General features: G+C 54.5%; 10 protein-coding genes across 10 annotated transcripts; 4 read left to right on the forward strand and 6 right to left on the reverse strand.

Annotated features, from left to right (window-relative positions):
• Positions 1 to 66: 66 nt before the first annotated feature.
• ATEG_01475 (putative U-box domain protein) lies at positions 67 to 1,056 on the reverse strand (the record flags this gene model as incomplete). Its single annotated transcript, XM_001208840.1, has 3 exons — positions 67 to 300; positions 374 to 911; positions 971 to 1,056. The coding sequence occupies 3 exons, from the start codon at positions 1,054 to 1,056 to the stop codon at positions 67 to 69; spliced, it is 858 nt and encodes a 285-aa protein (XP_001208840.1).
• Positions 1,057 to 1,571: 515 nt separating this feature from the next.
• ATEG_01476 (RpiB/LacA/LacB family sugar-phosphate isomerase) lies at positions 1,572 to 2,057 on the reverse strand (the record flags this gene model as incomplete). The annotated part of the gene is made up of 1 exon (XM_001208841.1): positions 1,572 to 2,057. One exon carries the CDS (start codon positions 2,055 to 2,057, stop codon positions 1,572 to 1,574), a length of 486 nt encoding a protein of 161 aa, XP_001208841.1.
• A 1,780-nt stretch (positions 2,058 to 3,837) lies between these two features.
• Positions 3,838 to 6,424, reverse strand: ATEG_01477 (uncharacterized protein; the record flags this gene model as incomplete). The annotated part of the gene is made up of 4 exons (XM_001208842.1): positions 3,838 to 4,688; positions 4,837 to 5,155; positions 5,321 to 5,926; positions 6,074 to 6,424. The coding sequence occupies 4 exons, from the start codon at positions 6,422 to 6,424 to the stop codon at positions 3,838 to 3,840; spliced, it is 2,127 nt and encodes a 708-aa protein (XP_001208842.1).
• Positions 6,425 to 7,138: 714 nt separating this feature from the next.
• ATEG_01478 (uncharacterized protein) lies at positions 7,139 to 8,754 on the reverse strand (the record flags this gene model as incomplete). Its single annotated transcript, XM_001208843.1, has 2 exons — positions 7,139 to 8,418; positions 8,490 to 8,754. 2 exons carry the CDS (start codon positions 8,752 to 8,754, stop codon positions 7,139 to 7,141), a joined length of 1,545 nt encoding a protein of 514 aa, XP_001208843.1.
• A 610-nt stretch (positions 8,755 to 9,364) lies between these two features.
• On the reverse strand, positions 9,365 to 11,723 carry ATEG_01479 (putative chromatin remodeling complex subunit (Arp8); the record flags this gene model as incomplete). The annotated part of the gene is made up of 4 exons (XM_001208844.1): positions 9,365 to 10,996; positions 11,050 to 11,458; positions 11,548 to 11,626; positions 11,681 to 11,723. The coding sequence occupies 4 exons, from the start codon at positions 11,721 to 11,723 to the stop codon at positions 9,365 to 9,367; spliced, it is 2,163 nt and encodes a 720-aa protein (XP_001208844.1).
• A 685-nt stretch (positions 11,724 to 12,408) lies between these two features.
• Positions 12,409 to 13,203, forward strand: ATEG_01480 (ADP-ribosylation factor family protein; the record flags this gene model as incomplete). The annotated part of the gene is made up of 4 exons (XM_001208845.1): positions 12,409 to 12,483; positions 12,558 to 12,596; positions 12,679 to 12,762; positions 12,853 to 13,203. 4 exons carry the CDS (start codon positions 12,409 to 12,411, stop codon positions 13,201 to 13,203), a joined length of 549 nt encoding a protein of 182 aa, XP_001208845.1.
• An 826-nt stretch (positions 13,204 to 14,029) lies between these two features.
• ATEG_01481 (zinc-dependent alcohol dehydrogenase) lies at positions 14,030 to 15,534 on the forward strand (the record flags this gene model as incomplete). The annotated part of the gene is made up of 9 exons (XM_001208846.1): positions 14,030 to 14,261; positions 14,327 to 14,378; positions 14,450 to 14,531; positions 14,585 to 14,606; positions 14,658 to 14,738; positions 14,796 to 14,889; positions 14,935 to 14,985; positions 15,036 to 15,193; positions 15,293 to 15,534. 9 exons carry the CDS (start codon positions 14,030 to 14,032, stop codon positions 15,532 to 15,534), a joined length of 1,014 nt encoding a protein of 337 aa, XP_001208846.1.
• Positions 15,535 to 16,960: 1,426 nt separating this feature from the next.
• On the forward strand, positions 16,961 to 21,379 carry ATEG_01482 (uncharacterized protein; the record flags this gene model as incomplete). The annotated part of the gene is made up of 3 exons (XM_001208847.1): positions 16,961 to 18,053; positions 18,116 to 18,798; positions 18,857 to 21,379. The coding sequence occupies 3 exons, from the start codon at positions 16,961 to 16,963 to the stop codon at positions 21,377 to 21,379; spliced, it is 4,299 nt and encodes a 1,432-aa protein (XP_001208847.1).
• Positions 21,380 to 22,090: 711 nt separating this feature from the next.
• Positions 22,091 to 24,997, forward strand: ATEG_01483 (class I SAM-dependent methyltransferase; the record flags this gene model as incomplete). Its single annotated transcript, XM_001208848.1, has 8 exons — positions 22,091 to 22,345; positions 22,403 to 22,534; positions 22,595 to 22,907; positions 22,959 to 23,033; positions 23,082 to 24,363; positions 24,411 to 24,549; positions 24,598 to 24,800; positions 24,853 to 24,997. The coding sequence occupies 8 exons, from the start codon at positions 22,091 to 22,093 to the stop codon at positions 24,995 to 24,997; spliced, it is 2,544 nt and encodes an 847-aa protein (XP_001208848.1).
• Positions 24,998 to 25,576: 579 nt separating this feature from the next.
• Positions 25,577 to 26,394, reverse strand: ATEG_01484 (Rer1 family protein; the record flags this gene model as incomplete). Its single annotated transcript, XM_001208849.1, has 4 exons — positions 25,577 to 25,656; positions 25,714 to 26,013; positions 26,131 to 26,248; positions 26,326 to 26,394. 4 exons carry the CDS (start codon positions 26,392 to 26,394, stop codon positions 25,577 to 25,579), a joined length of 567 nt encoding a protein of 188 aa, XP_001208849.1.
• Between the last annotated feature and the right edge of the window lie 307 nt (positions 26,395 to 26,701).

A 26,701-nucleotide genomic window follows, 5' to 3' on the forward strand; every position in this document is an offset into this window, starting at 1 on the left:
GCCAAGCCAAGCCAAAACAACCAACGCCCACAATGCAAACAACCAAGATGCAGAATCATGCTCCCATCACCAATCCACAGCCCATCCGTTCTTGTCGAGGAACTCCTCACAGGCCGCCTTGAGCGCGTAGTTGGGCCGCAGGTCGTTGACGGACATGGGCACGCGGGTGATGGGATCAACGTGCGCCTGCTCGACGTACTTGGTGATGCCGACGCGATCGAAGCTGGTGCCGGAGGGGGTGATGACGGGGTCGTGCATGATTTCGAAGGTGATTCCGTCGACGAGGTAGTCGGGGACAACCTGAGGCATACCGTCAGCATCTTCCCACAATTCCATACCGTCAGAACGCAAGGAGAAAGAAAGAAAGACAAACCCGCTCCTGCACCTCCCCCTTAGACGCAATGCGAAACGCCTCGCGCACATTCGCCCTCTTCCGCTCCGCCTCCTCGCGCAGCGCGCGCTCATCCTCCAGGAACCCGACCTGGCCGATCTCGCCCGCATCGCGCCGCCGCCGCAGCTCGCCTAGCGCCCGCTCCAGCTCCGCGTCCGCCAGCCCCTCCACGTACGCCAGCGTGTCGTCCATCTCGCGCAGCCGGCGCGCCTCCTTGGCCGCCCAGATCTGCTGTTTCGCGCGCAGCACCGTCCGCGACAGCGTCTCGGTCTGCACGCTCTTCGCCGCCAGGCTGGCGCGGTACGCATCGATGGCCACCTCGTACGCCTCCTGCGGCCGGTGCAGCTGGATCAGCGCCTGCGCCAGGTAGGACCGGCTCTTCAGGCTAGCGGGGTCTTTGACGCCGAGGAGGGTGATGGCGGCGCGGGCATCCTGCTCGACGCCGGCCCAGTCGCCGAGGCGGATGCGCGTGAGCGCACGGTTCGAGAAGTAGGTGGGTTCTTTGGGGTTTTTGAGGATCCTACATTTAAAATTCCTTATCAGTTGTGTTTGGGGGGATGGAAAGTGGGGGAGGCGCACGCCTGCGAGAAGAGATCCTCGGCGCCGCTGAAGTCGCCCTGCTTGAAGAGCTGGTTGCCCTTTTCTTTCAGTTCGACGGCGCTCATTTTGGCTGAGGTGCCTTGAGATAATGTTCCGTAGAATTGAATTTGAGGATGGATGTTGAGGTCGGACCGATCGGACGTGGGGCGGTCCACCGCGGGGAGTCGCAGTAGCCGTTAATTATTGTGGTTCCATCTGGCGATCGAAAGACGCCGAAGGACGTCGAATACGGAGTTCGGAACACAAGTACTGGGGGGATGCGATGAGTAGAACGCGGTCGATGCCAACAGAATCAGCTGACTCATCACTACGGAAACATCTCAGAAGAAACATTTGTGAAAAATAGATATACATCCATTCTACCTAGGCTCTATCTAAGAACCATCAGGAAATGAAGAACGATTGGACCCGCCAATTTCATCCGTCACTCATGGTATCATGATTCGTTTGGTATCGATAGACGCTCGTAACTGGACCGTGCGGTCGCCAGATCAATAGTGAACACGGCGGGATGTTCGTATTCGACCGCGGTGGTGGTCATTCGAATAGTGAGTAGTCGTATCCTCTCGCGACGTCCGGCTTACTGGGCACCAGCCAGCTGGGCCTCATAGTCGGAGATGGCCTGGACCTTGGCGGCAGATGCGCTCTTGGGGTCGAAGCGGTAGGTCACCCACTCGTTCGCGAGCTTCTTGGCGAGCTCGATTCCGATGACGCGCTGGCCGAAGCAGAGGACCTGGGCGTCGTTGCTCAGGATGGAGCGCTCCACGGAGAAGGAGTCGTGGGCGGTGACGGCGCGGATGCCAGGCACCTTGTTGGCGGAGATGGCGACGCCCAGACCGGTGCCGCAGATGAAGAGGCCGCGGTCCGCCTTGCCCTCCTTGATGAGCTTGGCGCCGGCGACGGCGGGGTGAGGGTAGGCGGTCTTGTCGGAGGTGGAGTTGACGCCGACATCGAGGATCTCGGAGACCAGGGGGTTCTTCTCCAGAGCGGCCTTGAGGGTTTCCTTGTAGGGTTGGCCAGCCTCGTCACAGGCGAAGACGATGCGGAGGGGAGCGGGAGAGGCCATGGTGAAGATAGAAGAGGAAGTTGAGTAGAGTAGAGGAGTTTGAGAAGTTTGTTAAGAAGAAAGTTGAGATTGAGTCTTTGACTTTGGCTATGATCTGATGGAGAGAGAAGAACGTCAAGAGGAATGGACGCCCCTCTTTATACTTGAGCACTCCTCCCCTCCTCCCTCCTGATACTACTCCGTCCGGAGATATCCAAGTGGAGATCAACGTGCCGTGCCTCCTGGAGCCAACGCAGACCCAATGCACAACATCCAAACACGAGAGTCGTCGAGCTCCACCAGAGCCAGGCTCGCAACTGAACCATTGAATTGCATTGTCCCCGAGCGTCCGACTGGAATGAGAGGCCGATACGACGGGTCCACCGTGGCGTCATCCCAGTTGTCCCTCATCGGAACCGGACGACGGTGCCTCTCCATGTGGACGAGGACCCAATCAGCATGGATGCAGACGGTCGAACCCTGAGGTTCGGATCATTTAGGACAGCAACGGTAGCGACATGACGCCAGGTCGTCTCCTGGACGCCGGCGTGGTGGAGCTTGTACACGGACTAGGCATTAGTCTGGAGTTTAGTGGGCGAGGGGATATCAAACCGGTTTGAGCCTGGGATGCGCGTTGCACGGTGGAGAGGAGGGATCGACTGCAGAGGCGCAGACGGTGTAGGAAGGCCGACGCTGATTGATGCTTTGAGGGCTGGGATGCTGGAGAAGAGTCCTCCGACAGAGGAAATGCGGAGATGATGTCATCTCGCGATCCGGTTCTACGAGTATACAGAGTGCAACAATAGAGTACATATATACCTAGGACACAGATTACAGTACCTCGATTGACTACAATCCTCAATCATCTCAATTGCACTTCGTAATATTCCTCCACAATCACAATCCCACTCCTCTTATTGAATTGAACTATTGAACCATCCCAAAACGGCAGCCCGGGAGACTCCCGTATGCGACGGTAATGCGCCGTAATTTACCGTCCTCCAACCCCACATCCCGCCCCCCATTGGCCGGACGGCAGATATCCGGGGCCTGTGACGCGGCCGGTACGCCCAACTGGGCCATCCGGTAATCTATCCTACCAGCTTCCATACTTCGGCTTCATCTTGGCCCATCCTGCACATATCCACTGCTGTCCGAGTGTCTGCGCGTCGTCTAGACCGTCTGCTGTCCACCTGACCGACTGTCCCTGGCGCCCCTCTCCGCCAGAGACACATAATAACCCTCACCGTCTCCCCTGAAAGAAAAATCTCTTCTCGTCAACTGACCGTCGTCGCATTTGACTCAAAACAACCACTGCGCGATCTTTCCCACTTTTTCTCCTCCTGACAGGCGAAAAGGGGCGCTATCGTCCCAATTGCCCCGGAACCGGTCACCGTGTGGGTTGCGCTGGCACACGGATCCTTTATTGGAGGAGCACTGCATTCGCATGGGACGATCTCGCCTCGTTGCCTACGGAGGAGTCGCTTTCGAACCCACTCGAGCCAGCACTACGCGGGACAAAGCATGAGACGGATCCGACTGGAAACGAGCTGGCGACGTGCATTTCATTGGAAGTGATCGAGATACTACCTCCTAGTCTCCCCCAGGAATACTACTGCGACCCTCTCTGTCCCGCATTTGTTCCCTGGTCCGCATCCGTCCAGACTGCGCTAGCAGCACCGACTCGGTCTAGGCGTGCACTCGGTCGAGAAACCCCAAATAAACAGATACCAGAAATCCGGGGAATCACCACACATATACAGACGCGAACACACCCAGAATCACACGCAGAGAGACAGAATCAATCGCAATAATAGCAACAATGGCCTTCCCAGCCCTCCCCAGCAATCTCCTCATCATCTCGCTGAAGATGTACTTTCCCCCCGCCCGCACCCTGGACTACCTGCGGGCCCTCCTCGACCCCCAGAACGACATCGTCCGGCCCGCCAATCGCTCCAAGCTCCTCCTCGCCCTCATCCCGGACTTTCTGACCATCTACCCCTGCCACGAGATCCTCGCCCGCTACGAGGCCTCCCTCGCTCCGGAAGACGCCTCCCCGCCGCCCTTCCTCCTCGGCGCCCAGGACTGCTTCTGGGAGCCGCTGGGCGCCTACACCGGCGAGGTCTCGCCGCTGGCCCTGCGCGACATGGGCGTCTCCATCGTCGAGCTCGGCCACGCCGAGCGCCGCGCCCTCTTCGCCGAGACCGACGCCTCCACCGCGAAGAAGGCCGCCGCCGCCTGCGACCACAATATGGTGCCCCTCGTGTGCATTGGCGAGATCACCGCCCCCGGCGCCATCGCCTCTGAGGCCGTCGGTCGCGCCGTCGATGAGTGCGCCGTCCAGGTGCGTCCCGTGCTCGAGGCCATCCCCCCGCACGCGCCCGTCATCTTCGCCTACGAGCCTGTCTGGGCCATTGGCCAGCCGCGTCCCGCTGGCGTCGACCACATCGCCGCCGTCGTCCAGGGCATCCGCGCCGTCGTCGCCGAGCATAACCGTCCCGGCGAGGTGCGCATCCTCTATGGCGGTAGCGCCGGCCCCGGACTGTGGGGCGCCGGCGGCCTGGGGAAGGCTGTCGACGGCATGTTCTTGGGCCGCTTCGCCCATGAAGTGGAGGGCGTGCGCAAGGTCGTGCGCGAGGTCGAGGAGACGCTCTAATTGCTTGTAATAAAAGTGTAGACCCTACCGAGCACATAGAACGCACATAGTATGATCTACGATCGACGATGACATGAGATTCGGCTACGTCTAGTTAGTTAATACAACATGAAATACTACTTTTAGACATCATACACTATTGACCTCCCCGCATCTCCTGCTTCACCCGCGTCACCGTCCCAACACCCCCATACACCACCCCCGTGTACATCATCGCCACCGACGCCCCCGCGTCCAGCACGGCACGGGCCTGCTGTCCATTGGTGATCCCCCCGGACGCGAACAGCACCTTGCGAGCCGCCGCTTCCCCAGAAGGAACCTTAGCCGAGCCCGCTTCAGCCCCCTGCGCCCCCGTCGCCGCTCCGGCTCCCTCCGACGGGGGCCCCTGGTCCAGCAGCGCGCGGTAGCGAGCCACCAGCGCGACCGTGCGGTCAAACAGCTGCGGGCCCGAGTAGCCGCCCGTCTCCTTCAGCACGCTCTGCTCCTTGGCCGGCAGCTGGAAGCCCTGCGGCAGCGGCTCCGGGCGGCGGTTGGTCGTGTTGCCCACAATGACGCCGTCGACGCCAGAGCCCCACACCGCGGCGCAGATGCCCGACACCTGCTCGTCCGCGTCCTCGTCTGGGCTGACCTTGACCATGACGACGGGCTTGGTGGCGCGGTCGACGCTCTTGGCCGCGCCCACCACCGCGCGCAGGATGGCCGTCAGCGGCGCGGTCGCCTGCAGGTCGCGCAGGCCCGGCGTGTTGGGGCTCGACACGTTCACAACGACAATGTCGGCGTACGGCGCCACGCGGTCGACGCAGTAGACGTAGTCGCGCTTGATCGCCTCCAGGTCGCCGTCCGGCGTCGCCTTGTTCTTGGCCACCTGCACCGCCAGCAGCTTGCCCGCCTGCAGACTGCCTGGCGGCACGCCCGCCGCGCCGTTCAGCACGGCCGTCTTGGCCGCCTCGTGGTCGCCGAACCCGTGCGCGTATGCCCACGCCCGCACCCGCGCGTCCAGCAGCGCCGCCATGTGGTCCGCCCCCTTGCTGTTGAGCCCGTACCGGTTGATCATCGCCCGCTGCGACGGCAGCCGGAACACCCGCGGCCGCGGGTTGCCCTCCTGCGGCAGCGGCGTCGTGCCGCCGACCTCGACGATCGCCGGGCCCAGCGCGAACAGCGGGTCGGGGATCTCGGCGTGTTTGTCCAGGCCGGCCGAGATGCCGATCGGGTTGGAGATGGTGTATCCGAAGATCTAGCATGTCAGCTGCTACGACCGCAATGGGATTCTCGGGGCGGGAGGGGATACCTCGGTGGCCAGAGCACCATCAGCGTCGGGATTGCCGCGCTCGCGCGGGTGCAGGCCGTACTTGTAGAGCATCTTCAGCGCGTCCACGCCCACGTGGTGGGCGTCTTCGGCGTCGGGATAGAGAAGCCGGATCAACGGCACCACGCCGTACCGGTGGACGCTGGCCCGCGTGTCGGTGGCGTAGACGTATCCCACCAGCGCAGCCAATGCCAGCGACGTGCCCACCACGGTGCGCTTGAAACCTCGGCCCGCCTTCTTCGGTACCTCCTTCACGACCTCCGCCGTCTCGGACGCTTTGTCCGAGGCATGTCGTAGCGCTGTCGACGGGACGAGGCCATTGCGCTTCGGGAAGACGGATGGCCGCTGGCAGTAGCGGAGGGAGGACACTGCGCGTGCTCTGGCGCCTGCAGTGCGCCAGGCGAGGGTAGCGGCGTTTGCAGCCATGTGAGGGTCGAGGGGTCTAAAGACTATGTAGATGTAGCAATGATCTGGGACGAGTTAGCAATGGCTTAGCTGTTGCAATACTGAAAAGAGATCGAGAATCCAGTTTGGAACGAGCCATATGCTCCCCAGGCGCCAATCTCCATAGATTGCTCAAAGCACGAGGGGTTCTCATGACGACAAGCGTCACATCCGAGGAGAATTTGATAGAATGCTGCCGACTCACCGGTACACGCCAATTGCGATGCAACAACTAGAGATGCTCAGCGTCTATGCACATAAGCATCCCCGGCTCTATAGACGGTCAATTCTTGCAAAAAGCACTGGAGACGAAACCAACGCGCCGCACGAGGAATTCGTCCGGGTGTTTCTCTTGCGTCAACGGATGCGGCGGGCGGTTGAGAATTGACCCGGCAGAATCAGGCGGTGTCATTGGAAAGCCTTCATTCAGACTGCATAGAGTACAGTACATACAAAACATGATAGACACCAGCTCTCGCTAATCAACTCCATTTCAATCATGCCACTCAACGCCTGTCGTAGCGGTCTGAACCCCAAGGATGTCTCAAATAATATCACAAAATGGGTATGGAAATGCTGGCAACCCGGAAGCAAGAAGTAATCGAAGATATCAGTAAACACAACTATATGCTCGTCCATATCCAGCATAAACATCATCCTAAAATACCAAGTCGGAAATAATCTCTGCGAGCGCCCTCACTCGTCGTCACTCATCTGGTCTGCATCGTCCTCATTGTGAGCCATGCCCCGGTCTTCGATACTCCCCTCACGACCTCTCGAGTCGTTCGCTTCCTCATCATGAGCCTCCCCTTCCTGTGTCTCGGGCTCGTGTTCGGCTTCCGGCTCTTCGGGCGGTGGCGGCATAGTCTCCGCGAACTTCGGGTCAATGGCCGCCCGATGCAGCGACCGCTTATACACTTCGGCCTCGTCGGGGTCCCGGACAACCAGCTGAATCTGATGCACCTGGTCTTCTTTGTTCTTCGGGCGTGTAGGTGCCAAACCGGCCTGCGCCACGGCCCGTGCCCGTTCAGGCTTCAGACGCGTCTTGCCGAGGATCGGATAGTAGTACGCCGCCTTCTGTTTGGAGGGCAGCTTGGCCTTCTGTTCTTCGCCGAGCTCCGACGGATCAAAAATCGTCAATGCAAAATCCTTCTGCTTATGTTCTCCGCCAAGGGTCTGGGCGCTCGTAGCATACGTGCGCACACGATCGTAGCGATGGAACCTGGCGTTATCGGCTCCCTCGTGGGTGTACAGCTCCTCATCGTCACGATCAGGATTGGACAGCTGCAAGCTCGCAAGCACATTCTTCGCAGATTCCTTCTTCTCCGGGAGGAATAGATCGTAATCCCAGGGAACCGGGCCGGGGTCAGGGTACAGGTTGGGGTTCGTCTTGTGCAGGGCAACCTTGGTGGCGTGTTCCTGACACACGCGCTCCTCTGGTGCAGATGGCAGCAAGACCGCAGCATCCATGCGTCGATCGCGCTTCCCCGACACGTCTTGAACGGGCGCTTTGTCGAACTTGAACTGCACAAAACCTCCGGGGTCGGGGAAGCCTTGAAGGTCGGGGAGAAGAGGATAGAAGCCAACAGGCTTGAGCTTCGGGTTGTCGGGATGCACCGGGTGTGCCCATGCATCATGCTCCATCTTCGTGGCAGGATGCCCTTTGATCTTGCTGGGCGTGTCCTCGCCGACATGTTTTGACTCGGGGTACGCAATGTCGAATCCTTTCTGAAGGTACTTCTTGATGTAGAGGGGGTCATCTTGCGATTTTGCTTTGTCGGCAGCGCGGGACTTGGTCTTGAGGGGGGTGACTTTGGGGCCTTCCGGCGCTCGGAGTCCAGCAGAGATGTATTGCGTACGACGAAGGAAACTGACGTTGGCGTTTTTCGGGGCTGGGTTCTTCAGCTGCTCCAAGGTCATCAGGAGGGGGAGATCCGCCGGGTCAACTGGTTCGGGATGCTCAGGCGCCATAATAGCTGATGCAAGACCCCAAGTTAGTGACATGACCCTTCGTCGACGTCGCAGAGGAACCTCCAGAGCTACATACCACTTTCATCGCCCAAGTGGAGACCAGGAATACCGACGAGGTCAATTGGCATACCACCCTCCGCGTCAACATCGATATTGGGCTCTTCTCGCCGAGCCAGGTTGGAGGCAAATCCGGGGGTGAGAAAACGTTCGAGGCCTTCATGTGGAATATCAAGAAACTTCGGGGGCATGTCGGGGGGCGGGAGATCGTTTCGGTAGCGCAGGGACGCAATGTACTCCTGGTGGAAGCCCCCAGAGGAGCTGCTATCCTTGGACTTCGACATTATGGCCTGAAAACGGTTGACGGGGTCTGGAGAAAGGGTAGCAGAGAGCGGTGGAGTGAAAACTGCAGGTCGGAGAAGGTTAGCTTGCAAATCCGTCGCGACGTAGTGCCAACTCACGTTGCGAAGGAAGATAAATTGGAACAATTTCACTGTCGGTGATCAGAGACCCGGTCGAATCCCTGCTACTGGAGTCGACCGGTGCAAGTTCTATAAAGGAAGATGAGATTAAAAAGGACAGGCAAACAGCATGTTGTAGATGGCTGGACATGCGAAACTCACTTGGGGTGGGAGGATCCGTTCTGCACATCTTGACCGCCTGGTGTTTTAGGTTAGTGTGCAGAGGTGAAAGGATTCGCGGAGAAACATTCTCCCGGAAACCCTTCATACTATCGCTTATGTCATCCCTCTCTACTTCATTCACAACAGTAGACAAATGATGAAACACATTCACAGAACACATTCACTCATGACTTTGTATGTGTTCCAGTCATTTAGCCTACCATACTCGATAATGATTATTCAGCCATCCGAATCTCCGTCAATCCATTGCAGGACTATCATTAAACATAAAACGCAAGACCAAGCATAAGCTAGAAATAAATAACCGCAATCAGTAAGCCCACATGCACTTGTACGCCATAAGTCTATGCCCTAGTCGATCATATTCCAGTTGCCCAATCCAGCTGTCATTAGTGGCGTTCAACTTGCCGAACACACTGGCGCCCTTCCACACAACAACCTGGGGGTCTAGATCGCGTGGAGGCGTCCCGATCATGATCTCCTTGGCGAACCCAGGCCGAAGAGTCTGAAGTCTCTCCTCCAGAAAAGCGTGGAAACCATTGATTTGGCTGCCTCCTCCCACAACCATAATCCCACCTAGGAAGTCTCGCATCTTGCGTTCATCTGACCGAGCGGCGTTTGCAATCGACGTAAGAATTGCGTGGTCGAGTGGGAAGGTTGGAAGGATATCATCGCGCTCATCCACAGCAGGGGTACGATGAGAGGCCACGTTCTGGGATTGGCCTCCCGGAAGAGGAGTACTCGCTCCCGCGGGTTGGGGAGTACTGAGCGTCTCTGGAGCGGGCGAACCGGCAACCGATGATCGAGGAGTAGCTTCCAGCTCCTGTACGCGGCTAAGAGCATTCACTTGCTGCGACCGGCTAGGGGTCGCCTGAACATCTGTGCTGTTCGATGGCGTATCGCCATTCACACCATTCGTGGTCGGGGGGGCGATGGCGGTAAGGATCTCCGACTGGGCAGCCGATGTGGGGTCGTTGAGTTGTCCGTCGTAAATATCGACCGATCGAGCAATCAAAGACCTCCGTCCCTTGATCTTTGATGAATGATCGAATATCGTCGGTTGGAAGAAACCCATGGGAGCCAAATGTACTTCATCATAGGCTTTAAACGTGTACTTCCTAGTATCCTGGCCCGCGACACGCAGGTGGAAATCGAATACCTGCACCGAGACACTCGCTTCATTCATGGTGCACACATTCTTCTTGAGCTCTTCAGCTAGAAGGAAATCATACCGCCTCCAGAGATTGATTTCGGCATAAGGGAAGTGGTCGTAAAGCATCATCTTGATGAAGGTCTCGGTGACATCTTGTCCACCAATCTTCAGGTTGACCCGAGAGTTCTCGATGCACATACCTTCCTCCACACAGCAAATGGACGTTTTCTGCGCACCTATGTCGACCACACAGGCTGAGGTGAAGCCGGCGCCAAAAGTGGCTGCTAAGCTCTCTTGGATGAAACAGACCCGAGCAAAGGCGAACTCTCTCATGAGCATTTCAAGAATCTGAGTTACGTACGCCTTTTCGTAGAGGTCTGGAATGACGAACACGCACGAGTACTGTGGCCAGTCCTTCTTGCTCGTCAGACCAAGCTGAGTCTTGATAGCGTCTTCTAGAATAAGGGAGATGTCCAGGAACAAGAGTCGTTTGCTGTCGTAGTCGCGCTCGTTGCACCACCCATATCGCATGGGCCAATAGAGCTTGTAGCGAGGGTTAGACGCATCCGGGATCCGCAAGGCCTGGTGGCCCACTACATACTCCGGCGCGGGGTCCGGAATCTCCGTCCATTCGATGCGCATGGGGTCATTGTGTTCAGAGATTGTCTCTGGTACTGTTCGGCGGTTGTAATTGATCACCATTTCCTTCGAGTTTGGCAATGTCCGGCGCTTGTTCGCCCGCATGTGTGCCTTGAGCTCTGCCGACATTGTCGTGTACTGCGACGCAAACTGCGGTAGAAGATTAGATAAACGTAATTCCAAGGAATGAAGTTGACAAATACCTCGGGCCCAAACATCTTCTCCGGTTCCATCTCAGTACCGTCGTCCAGTTTCAGACGCTTGGGATACGGCTCCTCGTGGTCTTCAGACTCACTCGTAGCGGCCTTGCGTGCAATAACCATCGGGATCGTTTTGGGTAATGCATCACTGGAGAGACCAATTCGCAGGTTCTGACTTCCGACATGAATCACAATCACCTTGGAACCCACAGTCTCGGTTGGGGTCTCTTCAGCTTCATCCATGTTGGTGTCCCCATCCGCATCCGCGTCAGCTTCCGATATTCCCAGATCGTTCGATTTCGCCATTGCCAAGGCACGATCCCGGTCTTTAGCGGTTTTCGTCATGCGATTTCGAGCCTCTTCATTTTGTAAGCGGAAGGCTAGGTACTGGTCGTCTCGCTTGAGGTAATCGCTATGGAAGGAGGGTCAGAGGTCAGCGCGGTCCTGCGCGGTCCTTGGAAAGAAGGCGCGATGGTAAACGAAGGCATCTCAACCACGTACGTATAGTAGTTCTTTTGGTTGATGGGAGCGATTTGAGGCCAGCTCGATAGTTCCATGTTGTTATCGGTCCTCTCAAGGCCTAATCGCGTGAAGTTAGCACACGGACAAGGTTGAACGTCAGTTTGCAGCCCACCTTCGTCCCTAAGCAGGGCCTTGCCCGACTTCTTGCCCACCATGATGGATGTGTTTCTTCCGAGATAGAGCCCTGGCTATCGCGCTGACGCCTTCCGTGGATAGTTCAGGATTGAGAATGAAAAGCGTAGGCGGCGCAAGGTAAATGTGGACCGGAACGCCAGGGGTCGCGGCGGAAAGTTGATCGGAGATGGATGACGGAGAAAGGGGGGAGTAATGACGATGACAGCGATGATACAACAGAGCTGGCCCGCCCAGGAAATAGAATCAGTCAGGCCAAAGGCGCACAATGCGTCTAGGAGGAATTATCCACGATGGAGGTCGACTGTCAACTATCCTTCGCAGGGACCGAACAAAGCTTGGGCCAGGCCGATCGGCGAGAATGCGGGCCAATATGAAGGTTGCCACCAACCGATTTAGTCAGCCCTGGCGGTGCTGCGTGTTGCTTGCTGGTACGAATTATTCTTCTTCTCTTCCTTATTGTTGTTTGTTATTGAGATCGCTCTTTGTACCAGAGCCACCCGTCGCCCTCTCGTCTCCTTGTCATTCCATCTTGTCTCCGAAATCCGCTTTGCTCCCTTACGACCATCCACCGTCTCCTCCGCAACCAACGAGCCGCACACCGTCCTCTCCTTGTCTCTCTCCTTCCCTCGGCTTTCCCTCGTGAACAACTTCCTTCTTAACCTCCCGACGCCGAAACGATCCTTTTCCCTTTCCAAACACACAATCATGGGTGGCTCCTTGTCCCGTCTATGGTCTCTGTTCTGGTCGAAGAAGGAGATTCGCATCTTGATTCTGGGACTCGTACGTGAACCCCGGTTGCACTAGGCGTCAGCTTGCTAGCGAGTTCCGGGGCTGATCCACTCTTGTTTCTCTAGGATAATGCTGGAAAAACCACGCTGTTGTATAGATTGAAGGTAGGAATCCGTCTTTTTACGCCTGCGCGCTTCGGAAAAATTATCACTCGGCTCGCTGACCATGTGCTCGGCTATCCCATAGATTGGCGAAGTCGTCACTACGATACCAACCATCGGGTTCAATGTCGAATCCGTGACCTACAGAAACTTGAATTTTAATGTTTGGGTAAGAAATTCGGCAGTGATACCCTGGGTGTCTTCCCCTATTGTACGGGGGTGGGTAGATCAATCCCGTTAACAGCTGCTTCTATTTTAGGATCTTGGAGGTCAAACATCGATTCGGCCTTATTGGCGCTGCTACTATGCCAACACCGCCGCCGTCATCTTCGTCATTGACTCGACGGATATCGAGCGATTGGGCACGGCTGCGGATGAGCTTGCCGCCATGCTGAACGAGGAAGAGCTTCGCGACGCGGCCCTTCTGGTCTTCGCCAATAAACAGGATCAGCCCGGCGCCAAGGGTGCGGGGGAGATATCAGAGGCCCTGAAGTTGGGTGAACTCCGCGACAGAAATTGGAGTATCGTGGCGTGCTCTGCTATTGATGGAAAGGGTCTGAATGAAGGCATGGATTGGTTGGTGGTGAGTATCTCTGTCCCTGTTGGTTGACGTTGCCCGGTGTACTGATTTTCTGTCCCTCCAGCAAACTCTTCAGGCGGAGAACGCATAAGCGCAGGCGCCATTGTGTCATGCGATAGATTTCTTTCATATAGTTTCTTTGATCGTCTTGCGAAGGACTCGGACATGCTTTGTGACTGCATCTGAGATGCCTTCAACCCCTTTACAACACCACTGTCTTATTTTCATGCTCTACTACCCTAGTAGAGCTCATGTCGTTTATACTGTATACCTTTTGACCGACGCTGTGAGGATTTAGCATAATACATTAATTGATACATGATTCAGACGATTGGTTCTGGGTGACAGGGGAAACTCCTTTAGACTTAGCGACAGGTGCCAGACCACCCTGAAATTGATACAGTAACGCATCAGCGCTCCGTCAAAGCCGTGCTTTCGTAACAGTCAAGTGTCAAAAGGTAGTGTGAAGGGCGATATTGCTCAAGGATAAATATATCGAGTCGACCTTCACCAAGTTAGATAGAAAAGATACGATACTCCGCAGATTATTGCGCACAATCAGGGGCTGGACGACTAATCCCTATCTTTCGTGACGCCTATCATTATCAGTCCACCTATCAATTCTTCTATCGCCGATCCCCGTAGATATCGGGCTGCTTGATGCGGAGGGGCCAGTTTGTCCTAGTCCCAGGTTGGTTTATATAATCCAGAAGTATAACTAGTTAACTAACTATAACTAACTAACTAGTCCACTGTCACTCCTTGACTAATGCCTTCTTCGATGTTAACCTCCTCCCTCTCGAATACAGAGCCAGCTTCGTCGTATTCCTCCCATATCGCGTAACCCCACCTCAACATGGAGATTCCCCAGACCCAGATAGCCGCAGCCCTCCCATCAACCGGAGCATCTCCGGACGTCAAGATCGAGATTCGCTCAGACTATCCGGTTCCGTCTCCTGCAGAGGGAGAGGTGTTGGTCAAACTGGAATTTTCCGGGGTGTGTCATTCGGATGTCCACAGTGTCCGCGGGGAAACCCCCATGTTGACTGATGTGGCGGGTCATGAGGGGGTGGGCAGAGTCGTCAAAGGTGAGGAGATGTCTGCACTGTACAGCCTCGGCCATTTGAACGGCCTAACCATGATCTTGTTCTAGTGGGGAGTGGTATCGACGAGGAGGATTGGCTTGGCAAGAGAGTGGGCATCCGGTAGGCCATGAGACGATTCCTCCTTGAGGATTACACGCGAAGGTACATTGTTACTGACTGAATCTCTGCAGATGGCTCTACAGCTCTTGCTTGGATTGTGAGATTTGTGCCGTCAACAACACGGCATGTCCCAATCAGAAAAACGCCGGTGCAGTAAGTCTCGACAATATATATCTTTGAAGTGCCATCTGACTGACACCGTCTAGAATGTCCCCGGTACTTTTCAACGTAGGCATTAACTTGCGACTTAAGCTTGATACGAGATGTTGACCGATCCAGAATATATTGTCAGCCCTGCCATCCATGTCACCAAGATTCCTTCCGAATTAGCACCGGATGTGGCAGCACCGCTGTTATGTGGTAAGTCTGTTCGACACAACGTACGAAATACACTATAACAGAGCTAAGCATAGACAGCCGGCATTGCGATGTACTCATCTATCATGAAAACGAAGACCCGTCCTGGGGATTGGATCGTTCTGCCCGGAGCCGGTGGAGGCCTGGGACATATGTAGGTTGCGTCTCAGACCCTAGAAACCTAGCTGACGATCCTCAGGGGCATTCAGATTGCCGTCAAGAAAGGACTAAAGGTCATTGCCATTGATAGGTACCGGACATACTCTCTACAGACACAACTAGCTCTGACAATATACCCAGCGGCGAGAAGAAGAAGCAGCTGTGCCTATCCCTTGGGGCTACGCGCTTCTTCGACTACAAGGTTGACGATATCGAGAATGGCGTCAAGGAGCTTACCTCGGGATTGGGTGCCCACGCTGTCATTTGCACAGCTAACAGCGAACCAGCGTACACGCAAAGTATGCGCCTCCTTCGCAGGCTAGGGGTACTTGTTTGCGTTGGAATCCCAAGCGTACCGTTCAGGTTGCCAGCCACGCCATTTGATATGATCGTCAAAGGTGAGAGCGATATGTGGACCTCGGTCTCAGAGCACCAGAGTTCTAAAATTCACGCAGGTTTGACAATTGTGGGTAATTCGGCCGGCACCGCGAAAGAGATGGACGAATTGATGGAAATGGCGGTGGCCGGGGATGTGACGGCACATATTGAGTGCTTTGACTTTAACAGCATTGAGGATGTACTGCAGCGACTTGGACGATCTGAGATTGATGGACGGGCTGTTGTGAAGATCCCCGAATGAGAAGTGCTTCAACTTAGGGCTAGGAAATGTGACTACCTAGCGTGCTTTGCAGCGACACTGAGACTTGTGGACTGGAGTAACTCTTGGCCTTCAATAAGGAATAGGCAGCTATAATGAACGAGAGTCAAATTTCATTCAGGGTCTTCTCTCTGGCTTGTGCGTTCTAGGAGTCCACCCTGTCGAGACCCAAGATAATCGGGGCGATTTCACATGCATTACCAAGCATCCAGTGATGTTTCTTAGATCCACTCCCCCTTAAACAGGAATCTGACACAACCTAGGTATGAGAGAGCATTTCACCAAGTAAAAAGGGGAGGGGACCTTTGCCGATGTTATGAAATAAAGGTGCATAGAGCTACCATCTTCCCCTGGGACTCATGCGGGAAACTCACTTGTCGATAACCCAGATCAATCAGAAAACCGAATATCGTAATGGAAAAGGGTAATTCAAATCCCAGGCAGATCTGTTTACACCCAACAATTCTAGCACATGTGAGTACGGGCTGTCTGGTCTCGCGGATGCTGTTCCGGCTTGTCCTTACACCACAGTCTAGCCTAGGCAAAACTGCTCGAAAGGCAGAGGCCTCGGCACTTATAGATTCTAGACCTATGCACAGTCAAACGTAGGAGTACATAATATCCACCGGGTGAAAATAAATCCAAATAAAATGAACTGGCAGGCCGGGTAATCGGGATCGCCCAGCCGGAAGGCGACGGTTACGCCACGAGATCTGATAATGGTTCCCGACTCTCTCGGTGCCGGTTCCTGTCCGGCTGTCAACCACTGGTAAGGCTTAGGCTTAGGCCTAGGTAGGCGTCCCGAAAGTCGGTCCTAATTGATCCTAATTGACGCCGTACCTGATAGCACCGCATGGCGATGATGACGGGGGTACAGTCTTGCATAATGGCTTCCTACAGACAAGTCCGCATGGACTGCCTCTATACCCACCTGCTGGAAAGACCTAAAGACCTCAACACGAGAAAGTGCCAATAGCTTCTGAAGAGCTCAGAATATTGCCCCGCAGGTGCTATTATTACACGCTCAGCTATCGACCTTTAATGCGTTGTGAAACACGCAGTGGGACGAACGTGGACTGCCAACCCACTTTTCAACCATCGATCAAGACAGCAGAAGCCGATACCCGGTGGCTTCCCTTATCTTCTGCGCGATATTCTACCATAACTACGAGGCATCTTGGCTCTATCACTTGCCCCTCGTTGCTGCCAGTACTCCACCCACGGGTACTCGGCTCAGCATCGCAACAAGCCAAGCATACTCATCAGGAAAGCCACCGGGTATCTCGCTCCATACCCGATAAGGATGCATATAAAACGCCATGTACACCCACTGGAGGGGTCATCCAAGGTGTTGTGAGTGTGGTGTCTCTTTTGCGCAGTTTCCCCCCTTCAGCCACATTCAATCACCATGGAGAAAAACTTCGACACTTCAGATGACTTCTCGAGTTCACCATTGCCAGAGACAAAAAGCTATGAGACTCTGGCTGTGCCCAACCTCAACATCCGCGAAGCGTCCAGTGCGGAAACCCTCGCCGCTCCTCATGCCAACAATACACCGACCCCGGGCAAAGATGCCGCCGAATGGCACATGACGCCACAAGTGATCCAACAACAAGAACGCGAAATTGCCGCTGGATTCAAAAGGCGGGAGCTCGGCGTGACGTGGGAGAACCTAAGCGTCGACGTCCTCGCCGCCGAAGCCGCTGTCAAGGAGAACCTCTTCTCCCAGTTCAACATTCCTCAATTGATCAAGGACTGGCGTCGAAAGCCTCCAATGAAGTCAATACTGTCTGACAGTCATGGCTGTGTGAAACCGGGAGAAATGCTTCTGGTCTTGGGACGCCCCGGATCGGGGTGTACTACCTTACTCAAGCTCCTCACCAACCGGCGGAAAGGATATCACACTATCCGGGGTGATGTGCGGTTTGGAAACATGACGCACGAAGAAGCGGTCCAATACCAGTCTCAGATCGTAATGAACACCGAAGAAGAGCTGTTCTATCCCCGGTTGACTGTCGGCCAGACCATGGACTTTGCTACAAGATTGAAGGTCCCGTCTCACCTGCCCAATGATGTGAAGTCCGTGGAGGAATATACGGCCGAAACCAAACGCTTCCTCTTGGAGTCTATGGGGATCGCCCATACGGCCGACACGAAAGTCGGAAATGAATTTGTTCGTGGTGTCTCCGGTGGTGAGAGAAAGCGTGTGTCCATTATTGAAGTCCTTGCCACCAAGGGCTCCGTTTTCTGTTGGGACAACAGTACGCGAGGTCTTGATGCGAGTACTGCTTTGGAATGGGCTAAAGCTCTCCGGGCTATGACCGACGTCCAAGGGCTCTCCACGATCGTCACCCTTTACCAGGCAGGAAATGGTATCTACAATCTCTTTGACAAAGTGCTGGTCCTGGACGAAGGCAAACAAATTTATTATGGACCGGCACAGGCAGCGAAACCATTCATGGAGGAATTGGGATTTGTGTATAGCGATGGAGCCAATATAGGTGAGAAACCTCTGATCTTCACTCGTGACCTGCGGAAAGACAGTGCTAATCAACTAATATAGGAGACTATTTGACTGGTGTGACGGTCCCTACCGAGAGAAAAATCCGGCCTGGACACGAACACAGGTTCCCCCGAAACGCCGATGCTATTCTGGCGGAATATAAAAACTCGCCCTTGTACACTCACATGATATCGGAGTACGACTATCCCAACTCGGAGATTGCGAAAGCAAGAACAGAAGACTTCAAAGAGTCCGTCGCCTTCGAAAAGGCCAAGTACCTACCGAAGAACACTACCCTTACTACGGGCTTTGGTACGCAACTCTGGGCCTGTACGATCCGTCAGTACCAGATCCTGTGGGGTGAGAAGTCCACTTTCTTGATCAAACAGGTTCTGTCTTTGAGCATGGCCTTGATTGCGGGATCCTGCTTCTACAATTCCCCGGATACGACTGCGGGCCTTTTTACCAAGGGTGGTGCTGTGTTCTTTTCCCTTCTGTATAACTGTATTGTCGCCATGTCTGAAGTCACCGAGTCCTTCAAGGGGCGCCCAGTTCTGGTGAAACATAAAGGATTTGGATTCTATCACCCTGCCGCATTCTGCCTGGCTCAAATCACTGCCGACTTCCCTGTCCTCCTGTTTCAGTGCACGATTTTCGCTATTGTGATGTACTTCATGGTTGGTCTGAAGGTCGATGCAGCTGCTTTCTTTACATTCTGGGCTATCCTCTTCACCACAACCCTGGTGAGTTAACTGAGCTTCATCCTCCATCCCGCGTCATGTTCATACTGACTGAAATTAGTGTATCACTGCTTTATTCCGCTTCTGTGGCGCTGCTTTCAGCAGTTTTGAAGCTGCTTCAAAGATCTCTGGAACTGCAGTGAAGGGCATCGTCATGTATGCCGGTTACATGATCCCCAAACCCCACATCAAGAACTGGTTCCTGGAACTGTACTACACAAATCCTTTTGCCTACGCATTCCAGGCTGCCCTGTCCAACGAGTTCCATGATCAGGTCATTCCCTGCGTTGGTAACAACCTGATCCCTAGCGGACCCGGCTATGAGAATGTTGGTACAGCCAACAAAGCATGTGCCGGAGTCGGCGGTGCATTGCCTGGAGCAGACTATGTGACCGGTGATCAATACCTTGGATCGCTGCACTACAAACACTCGCAACTCTGGCGAAACTACGGTGTGGTTTGGGCGTGGTGGGGCTTCTTCGCGGTGGCCACGATCGTCTGCACATGTTTCTGGAACGCCGGAGCTGGCAGTGGCGCAGCTCTGCTGATTCCCCGTGAGAAGCTGAAGAATCATCAACGCGCTGCCGACGAGGAGTCCCAGGTCAAGGAGAAGGAACAGACTCGAGGGCCGGCGGCGGGTGAATCGACTGCTCAGGACGACAACCTCACCCGCAACACGTCTATTTTCACCTGGAAAAATCTGAAGTACACTGTCAAGACCCCTACTGGTGACCGCCTCTTGCTGGACAATGTCCATGGGTGGGTTAAGCCGGGTATGCTTGGGGCCCTGATGGGGTCTTCGGGCGCAGGAAAGACGACCTTGCTCGATGTGCTGGCGCAGCGAAAAACCGAGGGTACTATCAATGGATCTATTCTTGTCGATGGGCGTCCATTGCCTGTCTCGTTCCAAAGGATGGCGGGATACTGTGAGCAGTTGGATGTTCATGAGCCGTATGCTACTGTCCGAGAAGCATTGGAATTCTCTGCACTGCTGCGCCAGCCACGCACCACGCCTAAGGAAGAAAAACTCAAGTATGTCGATACTATCATCGATCTCCTGGAGCTCCATGACCTTGCGGATACCCTGATTGGTACTGTTGGAAACGGTCTTAGTGTCGAGCAAAGAAAGCGCGTGACTATTGGCGTTGAACTTGTGTCCAAGCCGAGTATCTTGATCTTCTTGGACGAGCCTACTTCTGGTCTTGATGGACAGTCTGCGTATAATACAGTTCGATTTCTTCGGAAGCTTGCTGATGTTGGGCAAGCTGTCCTGGTCACTATTCACCAACCGTCCGCACAGTTGTTCGCCCAGTTTGACACTCTTCTGCTCCTCGCTCGGGGAGGCAAAACCGTGTACTTTGGGGACATCGGCGAGAATGGACAGACGATTAAGGAGTACTTTGGCAAATATGGAGCGCAGTGCCCTGTTGAGGCAAATCCCGCGGAGTTCATGATTGACGTGGTCACTGGAGGTATCGAAAGTGTGAAGCATATGGACTGGCACCAGGTCTGGCTCGAGTCCCCGGAGCATACCCGCATGCTCCAGGAACTCGACCATATGGTCGAGGACGCAGCCTCCAAACCGCCGGGAACGGTCGACGATGGCTTTGAGTTCTCGATGTCACTCTGGGAGCAGACGAAAATCGTGACCCGCCGCATGAACATCGCGCTCTTTCGCAACACGAACTATGTGAACAACAAGTTTATGCTGCACATTATCTCCGCACTACTGAATGGATTCTCGTTTTGGCGCGTCGGACCCAGCGTGTCGGCTCTTAACTTGAAAATGTTCACTATATTCAACTTCGTCTTCGTCGCCCCTGGTGTGATCAATCAACTTCAACCACTGTTCATCCAACGGCGCGATATCTACGACGCTCGCGAAAAGAAATCCAAGATGTACTCGTGGGTGTCATTCGTGATCGGGCTGATCGTGTCTGAGTTCCCATATCTCTGTGTGTGCGCAGTTCTGTATTTCCTCTGCTGGTACTACTGCGTCAAGTTGCCACACGATTCCAACAAGGCTGGCGCAACATTCTTCATCATGCTCATCTACGAGTTCATCTACACGGGCATCGGCCAGTTCGTGGCTGCGTACGCACCAAACCCCACCTTTGCCGCGCTGGTGAACCCTCTGATTATCAGTACGCTGGTTTTGTTCTGCGGTATCTTCGTGCCGTATACGCAGTTGAACGTGTTTTGGAAGTATTGGCTGTACTGGCTGAATCCGTTCAATTATGTGGTCTCGGGCATGCTGACCTTTGGGATCTGGGATGCGAAGGTGACGTGCAACGCGGATGAGTTCGCCTTCTTTGATCCTACGAATGGCACCTGCGGGGAGTATCTGGCGGACTACATACGTGGGGATGGCTGGCGTATCAACCTGACCAACCCGGATGCCACCTCGGCTTGCAAGGTGTGCCAGTACCGCGAGGGAAGCGATTTCCTGACGACGTTGAACATCAACGACTACTACTATGGCTGGCGGGATGCGGGGATTTCGGTGATCTTCGCGATCAGTGGATATGCGTTGGTGTTTGGACTGATGAAGCTGCGGACGAAGGCGTCGAAGAAGGCGGAGTAGATCATCTGGCATTCGTCAGATTGGCATTCTTTGGAAGACTTTTTTTCTTTTCTCATCCCTTTTATTTCTTGTTCGGTTCATTATCGGTCTGGTCTAACGGTGCATTGAGGAGCGGTGGGATAGACTGCATGGAATAGAGGATAGACTATCTACATAGAGTATAGAGCATAGAGCATAGAGTATAGAATGTGAATATAGATTATGACTCTCATACTAGTAGCATATAAGTAGTAAATAGGTATAGTGTCTGTATAGATGGCTCTCGGCGAATGAGATGGAGGTGTGCCGGAATACCGCCCTCTGATTGGCCGGGAGCAGGACCACCACATGGGGGCAGACGAGACGCTCACTTGTCCATCGTCAACTTCAACTTCAACTTCAACTCCCTTTCATACTTTCCGTCCGCATCATCATTCCTCAATTCGGATATCCTCTTCGTGGCTCTCCTCGACCCAATGGTTCCTTCCCCCAGAGGGATCGGCTTCCCTCCCCTGGCTGTCTGTGGCCTCCAATGTCTACAGGGCCCCATGTGTCTCCCTGATAGGGCCTCACGAGAGTATCTTGCCGTGACGGTGGGGCGTTCTGATGATCCCCCAAGTCCTGGAGTCAATTGATAGAAGAAGACGCTCTGCCCCTCGACCCCTCAATCTCTTGTCTCCTCGTCTGTCGTACGACTCTATTCTCCCACCACATCTGGAGAAGACATACGCCATGAGTACTCTTCCCACTCCAATTGCGTCCATATTGGGCGCCGTGGATCCCCTGCATGTATACATCGCCGGCGCCGCTTTCCTCGTCTGCGCACTCGTCGCGGTCGTCCTATTCCTGTCCGGTCAAAAGAACAAGATTAACTACGACAGTGGCGTGTTCACGTACTTGAAGTTTATCTACGCGACCTTTCTCAAGCCCCATGAGAAAGGTGGCAACAGCCAACAGGATGCTCTCGAAAGCTTCTACAAGACCCAGGTATGTCTTCCACCTCATTCAGCTCTGATACTCTCCAATTGACCAGTTCCGATCCAGGCAGGAGTATATGATGCCACTCGCAAACGCCTGCTCTGTGGTCGAGAGGACATGCTGGGTCTCGTCGCTGCTCAACTCAAGCACAAGGTAGAAAACAAAGAGACCAAAGCTGGAAAGCCCATCTGGGTTGACGTAAGTGTCCTCTCACTTTCGTGAACAAGTCCAAATCCTAACCCTTACAGATTGGAGGAGGCACCGGGTGAGCGCCGACGACTTTTGATCAACTATCCCCGCAGCGTCCTAATGGAACCTAGATACAACATCGAAGCCATGTCCCGGTTTCTTCCCGTCAACAAGTTCTTCTCCCAGGTCTACTTGGTTGACCTCTCTCCCTCACTGTGCGAAGTTGCCCGTGAACGTTTCCAACGCTTGGGATGGAAAAATATCTCCGTGGTTTGCCAGGATGCTCGAACGTTTCGCCTGCCGGACAGCAGCGTGGATCCTCGCGCGACAGATGCTGGTGCAGATATCATCACCATGAGCTACAGCTTGTCAATGATTCCAGGTGAGCGACATTACCTGAGTGAGTAGTCGAATGTGGGCTGACTCTTCGCAGATTACTACAGTGTCGTCGACTCCCTAACCTCTCTTATGAAGCCTTCAGGTCTGCTGGGAGTGTGCGATTTCTACGGTACGTCCTCGCGATAGAGTATATGTTCGACGGCTAACCTTATCCAAGTCCAGAGCATCGTGGATGTCTCTTCCCGCAACTACATCGGTGGCGCCTTCAACCGCCACGTCAACTACCTCAGCCGTGTGTTTTGGCGTGCGTGGTTTGACGTCGACCGTGTTAGCCTCGAAGCGGCTCGTCGGGACTATCTCGAATACCGCTTTGGAACCGTCATCTCCGCTAGTGAAAGAAACTATCTTCTCGGAGGAATCCCCTATTACATCTTCATCGGCTGCGCCAAAGACATCTCATCTGCCCAGTCTGGTCAAGACGCCATCGAGAAGTTGGATGCCTCGTTTACTGAGTCTCCATACCTGTCGCCTGCCAAACACCGCCAGGAGATGGACAAAGCCATCGAATCAAGCACTCAAGAAGTCCGGTCCAAAGCGTACGAGTCGGCTGTTGTCAACCTGGGCTCCAACCTCCCTCTTCCTTCGTCTTTCTATCAGAACCACCACTATCGGATCTTCTACAACGACCTGCTTCCCAAACACACACAGTTCCAGAACGAGTACATCTACGCCTTCAACTGGGAAGATCCTCGCGTGGACCACCAGCTGCTCAACATCAAGCACGACGATGTGATCCTGGCCATCACCAGCGCCGGAGACAATATTCTTGACTACCTTCAGAAGAGCCCTCGCCGCGTCCACGCGGTTGACCTCAACCCGAACCAGAACCACCTGCTTGAGCTCAAGGTGGCTAGTTTCATTGCGCTGGGTCATCGTGACGTCTGGAAGATCTTTGGCGAAGGAAAACACGCCGACTTCCGCCAACTGCTCATTGGCAAGCTGAGCCCCCATCTCTCCAGCCAAGCGTTTCAGTACTGGCTCGAGCACACTCACATCTTCACCTCCTCTTACAGCCGCGGTCTCTACGAGACTGGCGGATCCCGTCACGCCATCAAAATGGTCCGCTATCTGTTCAAGGTCTTCGGACTGGAGGGCCAGGTGCGCAAGCTGTGCGAGGCTCAGACGCTGTCCGAACAACGTGCTATCTGGCCCAAGATCCGCTCCGTGTTGATGAGCAAGCCGCTGCACTGGGCGGTGGTCGGGACGGAATGGTTCGCGTGGAAGGCCGCCGGCGTGCCCCGAAACCAGCGCAATATGATCATCGATGACTTCTTCAAGCGCAACGGCCTGAACAAGAGCATGAAGCAGGCGAAAGACATCAGCGGCCAGTCGATCTGGGAATATGTTGTTGACACGCTGGATCCCGTCGTCAAGGAGACCATGATCAGCAACGACAACTATTTCTACTACCTGTGTCTGCAGGGACAGTTCTCGCGAAGGTAAGACCAGTCCACTGTAATCCCATCCTCCCATCTAACATGGCCAGATGCCACCCCGCCTACCTCTCACCCAAAGCACATGTGAAACTTTCTTCCCCGGGTGCTTTTGACGGTCTCCGCATCCACACAGACGAGATCAACGAGGTGATTAAGCGCATCACCCCTAGAAGTCTCACCATTGCGGTTGTAAGTATCCGCCCGGGTCTCTCAGTTAGGCGAAACTAACATCAACAGATCATGGATTCTATGGACTGGTTCGACCCCGAGAGTACCGACGCCTCAGTCCAGGCACAGAAGCTGAACCACGCCCTGAAAATGGGCGGTCGCATTCTCCTCCGCTCCGCCAGCATCGAGCCGTGGTATGTGAAGAATTTCGAAGAGAATGGATTCACGGCACGTCGTGTCGGCGCCCGGTTCCCGGGAACCTGCATTGATCGGTGAGTAGCAACATTTCTGCACGTTTGATTGGAACAGGACTGACTTCTGCAGGGTAAACATGTACGCGTCGACCTGGATCTGTACGAAGACGAAAGAGATCGAGAGCGAGCGACCCACTGCTGATCGATCCATTTCCTCCTTATCGCTGAGCGATAGCAGTAGCAAGCGGTCGAGCGTGGATCATCTGGAGATATGACATGAATCGTTCAGCATTGTTATTATGATGTTGCTATTTAGTCGTGCTTTGTAAATTGGCGAGGTTAGATGTTGTGATTAGACCTGTGGCTTACTCCAAGTGATCCTAAACTTGTATATACGGGCGAAGATATAGACCCAAAAAGTCTCCTCGGAACCGACGGTCGAAGATTATCATCAGAGAACCCTTCACCAATTTGGTCTATTGCAGTAAAACGTACAGTCATACCGTACACCTCGGTCCACTCTAATGAACACAATAGGATAAACAACGCAAGAGAATGGAAACAAGACTAAAACTCTGTACAGGGAAAAGATAGTAGGAGCTCATGAAGTCGAGTCACACGGCCGGTCGTCAAAAAGTAATTAAATTGGTTCTCGTTTTCCTCGCACCCCTTCGCATCGACTGCATCGGACGCCATAGGAGGGTGGAAGGACGAAATAGGTACAACAAAGATCAAGGCGTAGACAAGGAGTTCATAGCGACGAGGGTACAGGCGTTCCGAAGGGATCGGCCAACACCGCGCCATGAACACGTGCACGGAGGGTCGTTGGACATCGTACAGGTAGGTGGGGTCGTTTATGAGCGGCCGTATCTGGTCTTTCCGAAGGAGAAAGGCACATAGCGATACTTGATCATATGCTGGATCTGTCGTCGCACTGCAACACAAAAATCGTCAGCCAATTGCCCAACCGCCCACGGCATCGGAGACTTACTCGTCAGGCAGAACAGAAGTACCCAGTAGACCACCAGGACGGGCCAGAACACGGGGATGTCGAAGACACTGAGCCAGCTGCAGACAAAGGCAATGGCAATGGCGCGGGTGGCGGAGTGCCAGAACTTGAACTCCGGCAGACGGCGGATGAACGGACGGAACTCGTCATCTTGCTTGGTGGGCAGGCTGGCGGCGGCGTCGCCATCCTCCAGGCCCTCATCTTGCGTGAGGGAGGGGTCGAACTTGGGCTGCAGGAAGAGGAGGAAGAGGTTCAGGAGGTAGATGCCAAGAGTGTAGGCGACTATTTTTGGTTTACTGTCAGTTTGGTTCGGGGCTGGGTACTTTCAGGTTGTTCGCGCCATTGAGGACGTCTCCTGGGTGTTGAGGATCCTGTGGAGGAGGATATATATGCACGTACCGATGTACCATCCCTGAGCCAGGATAATCCTCAGGAAGAAGACGAGGAGCAGAACAACGGTGCCGATCCAACGGTAAGCCGTGAACGGGGTCGAGGCGTCAAGGTACGTTTGGTATTGCTGCAGCACCACCAGTTAGTGATTCTGTAGCCGACTAAAGGGAGCCTTGATGCGTCGCATGATAGAGACAGACTTACCCTGGCGAGCTTCGAAGTTTGCGCGGTGACCGCCGTGAACGGAGTCTGTTCAGGCTCAGGAACGTCCATGGTGTCGGGTGAAGGGTACAGATCGAGAGAGTCCGACAGAGATGAGGTCAAAGGTAACTGGACTTCCTCCGCAGTGCCGATACACTGAGTCAGTTGTCGGGAGAAAGCAGCAGCCGAGAGAGTGGGATGGGATCGAAGATAAGTGAATGTCCGTGTTTGGCGCATGAAAAGTGTCCACTGCGGACGGACCTGGCACTAGTCCCGATTCGGAGCACCAGCCACATGGATCACGTGATTGTGATAGATAATTAGTCATCGGTCCAGGTTGGACGGAGTAATTATCAAACCCCTGACCATGATTGCTATC

Source organism: Aspergillus terreus, genomic scaffold, assembly GCF_000149615.1.
Source record: "Aspergillus terreus NIH2624 scaffold_2 genomic scaffold, whole genome shotgun sequence".
Lineage (NCBI taxonomy): Eukaryota > Fungi > Ascomycota > Eurotiomycetes > Eurotiales > Aspergillaceae > Aspergillus > Aspergillus terreus.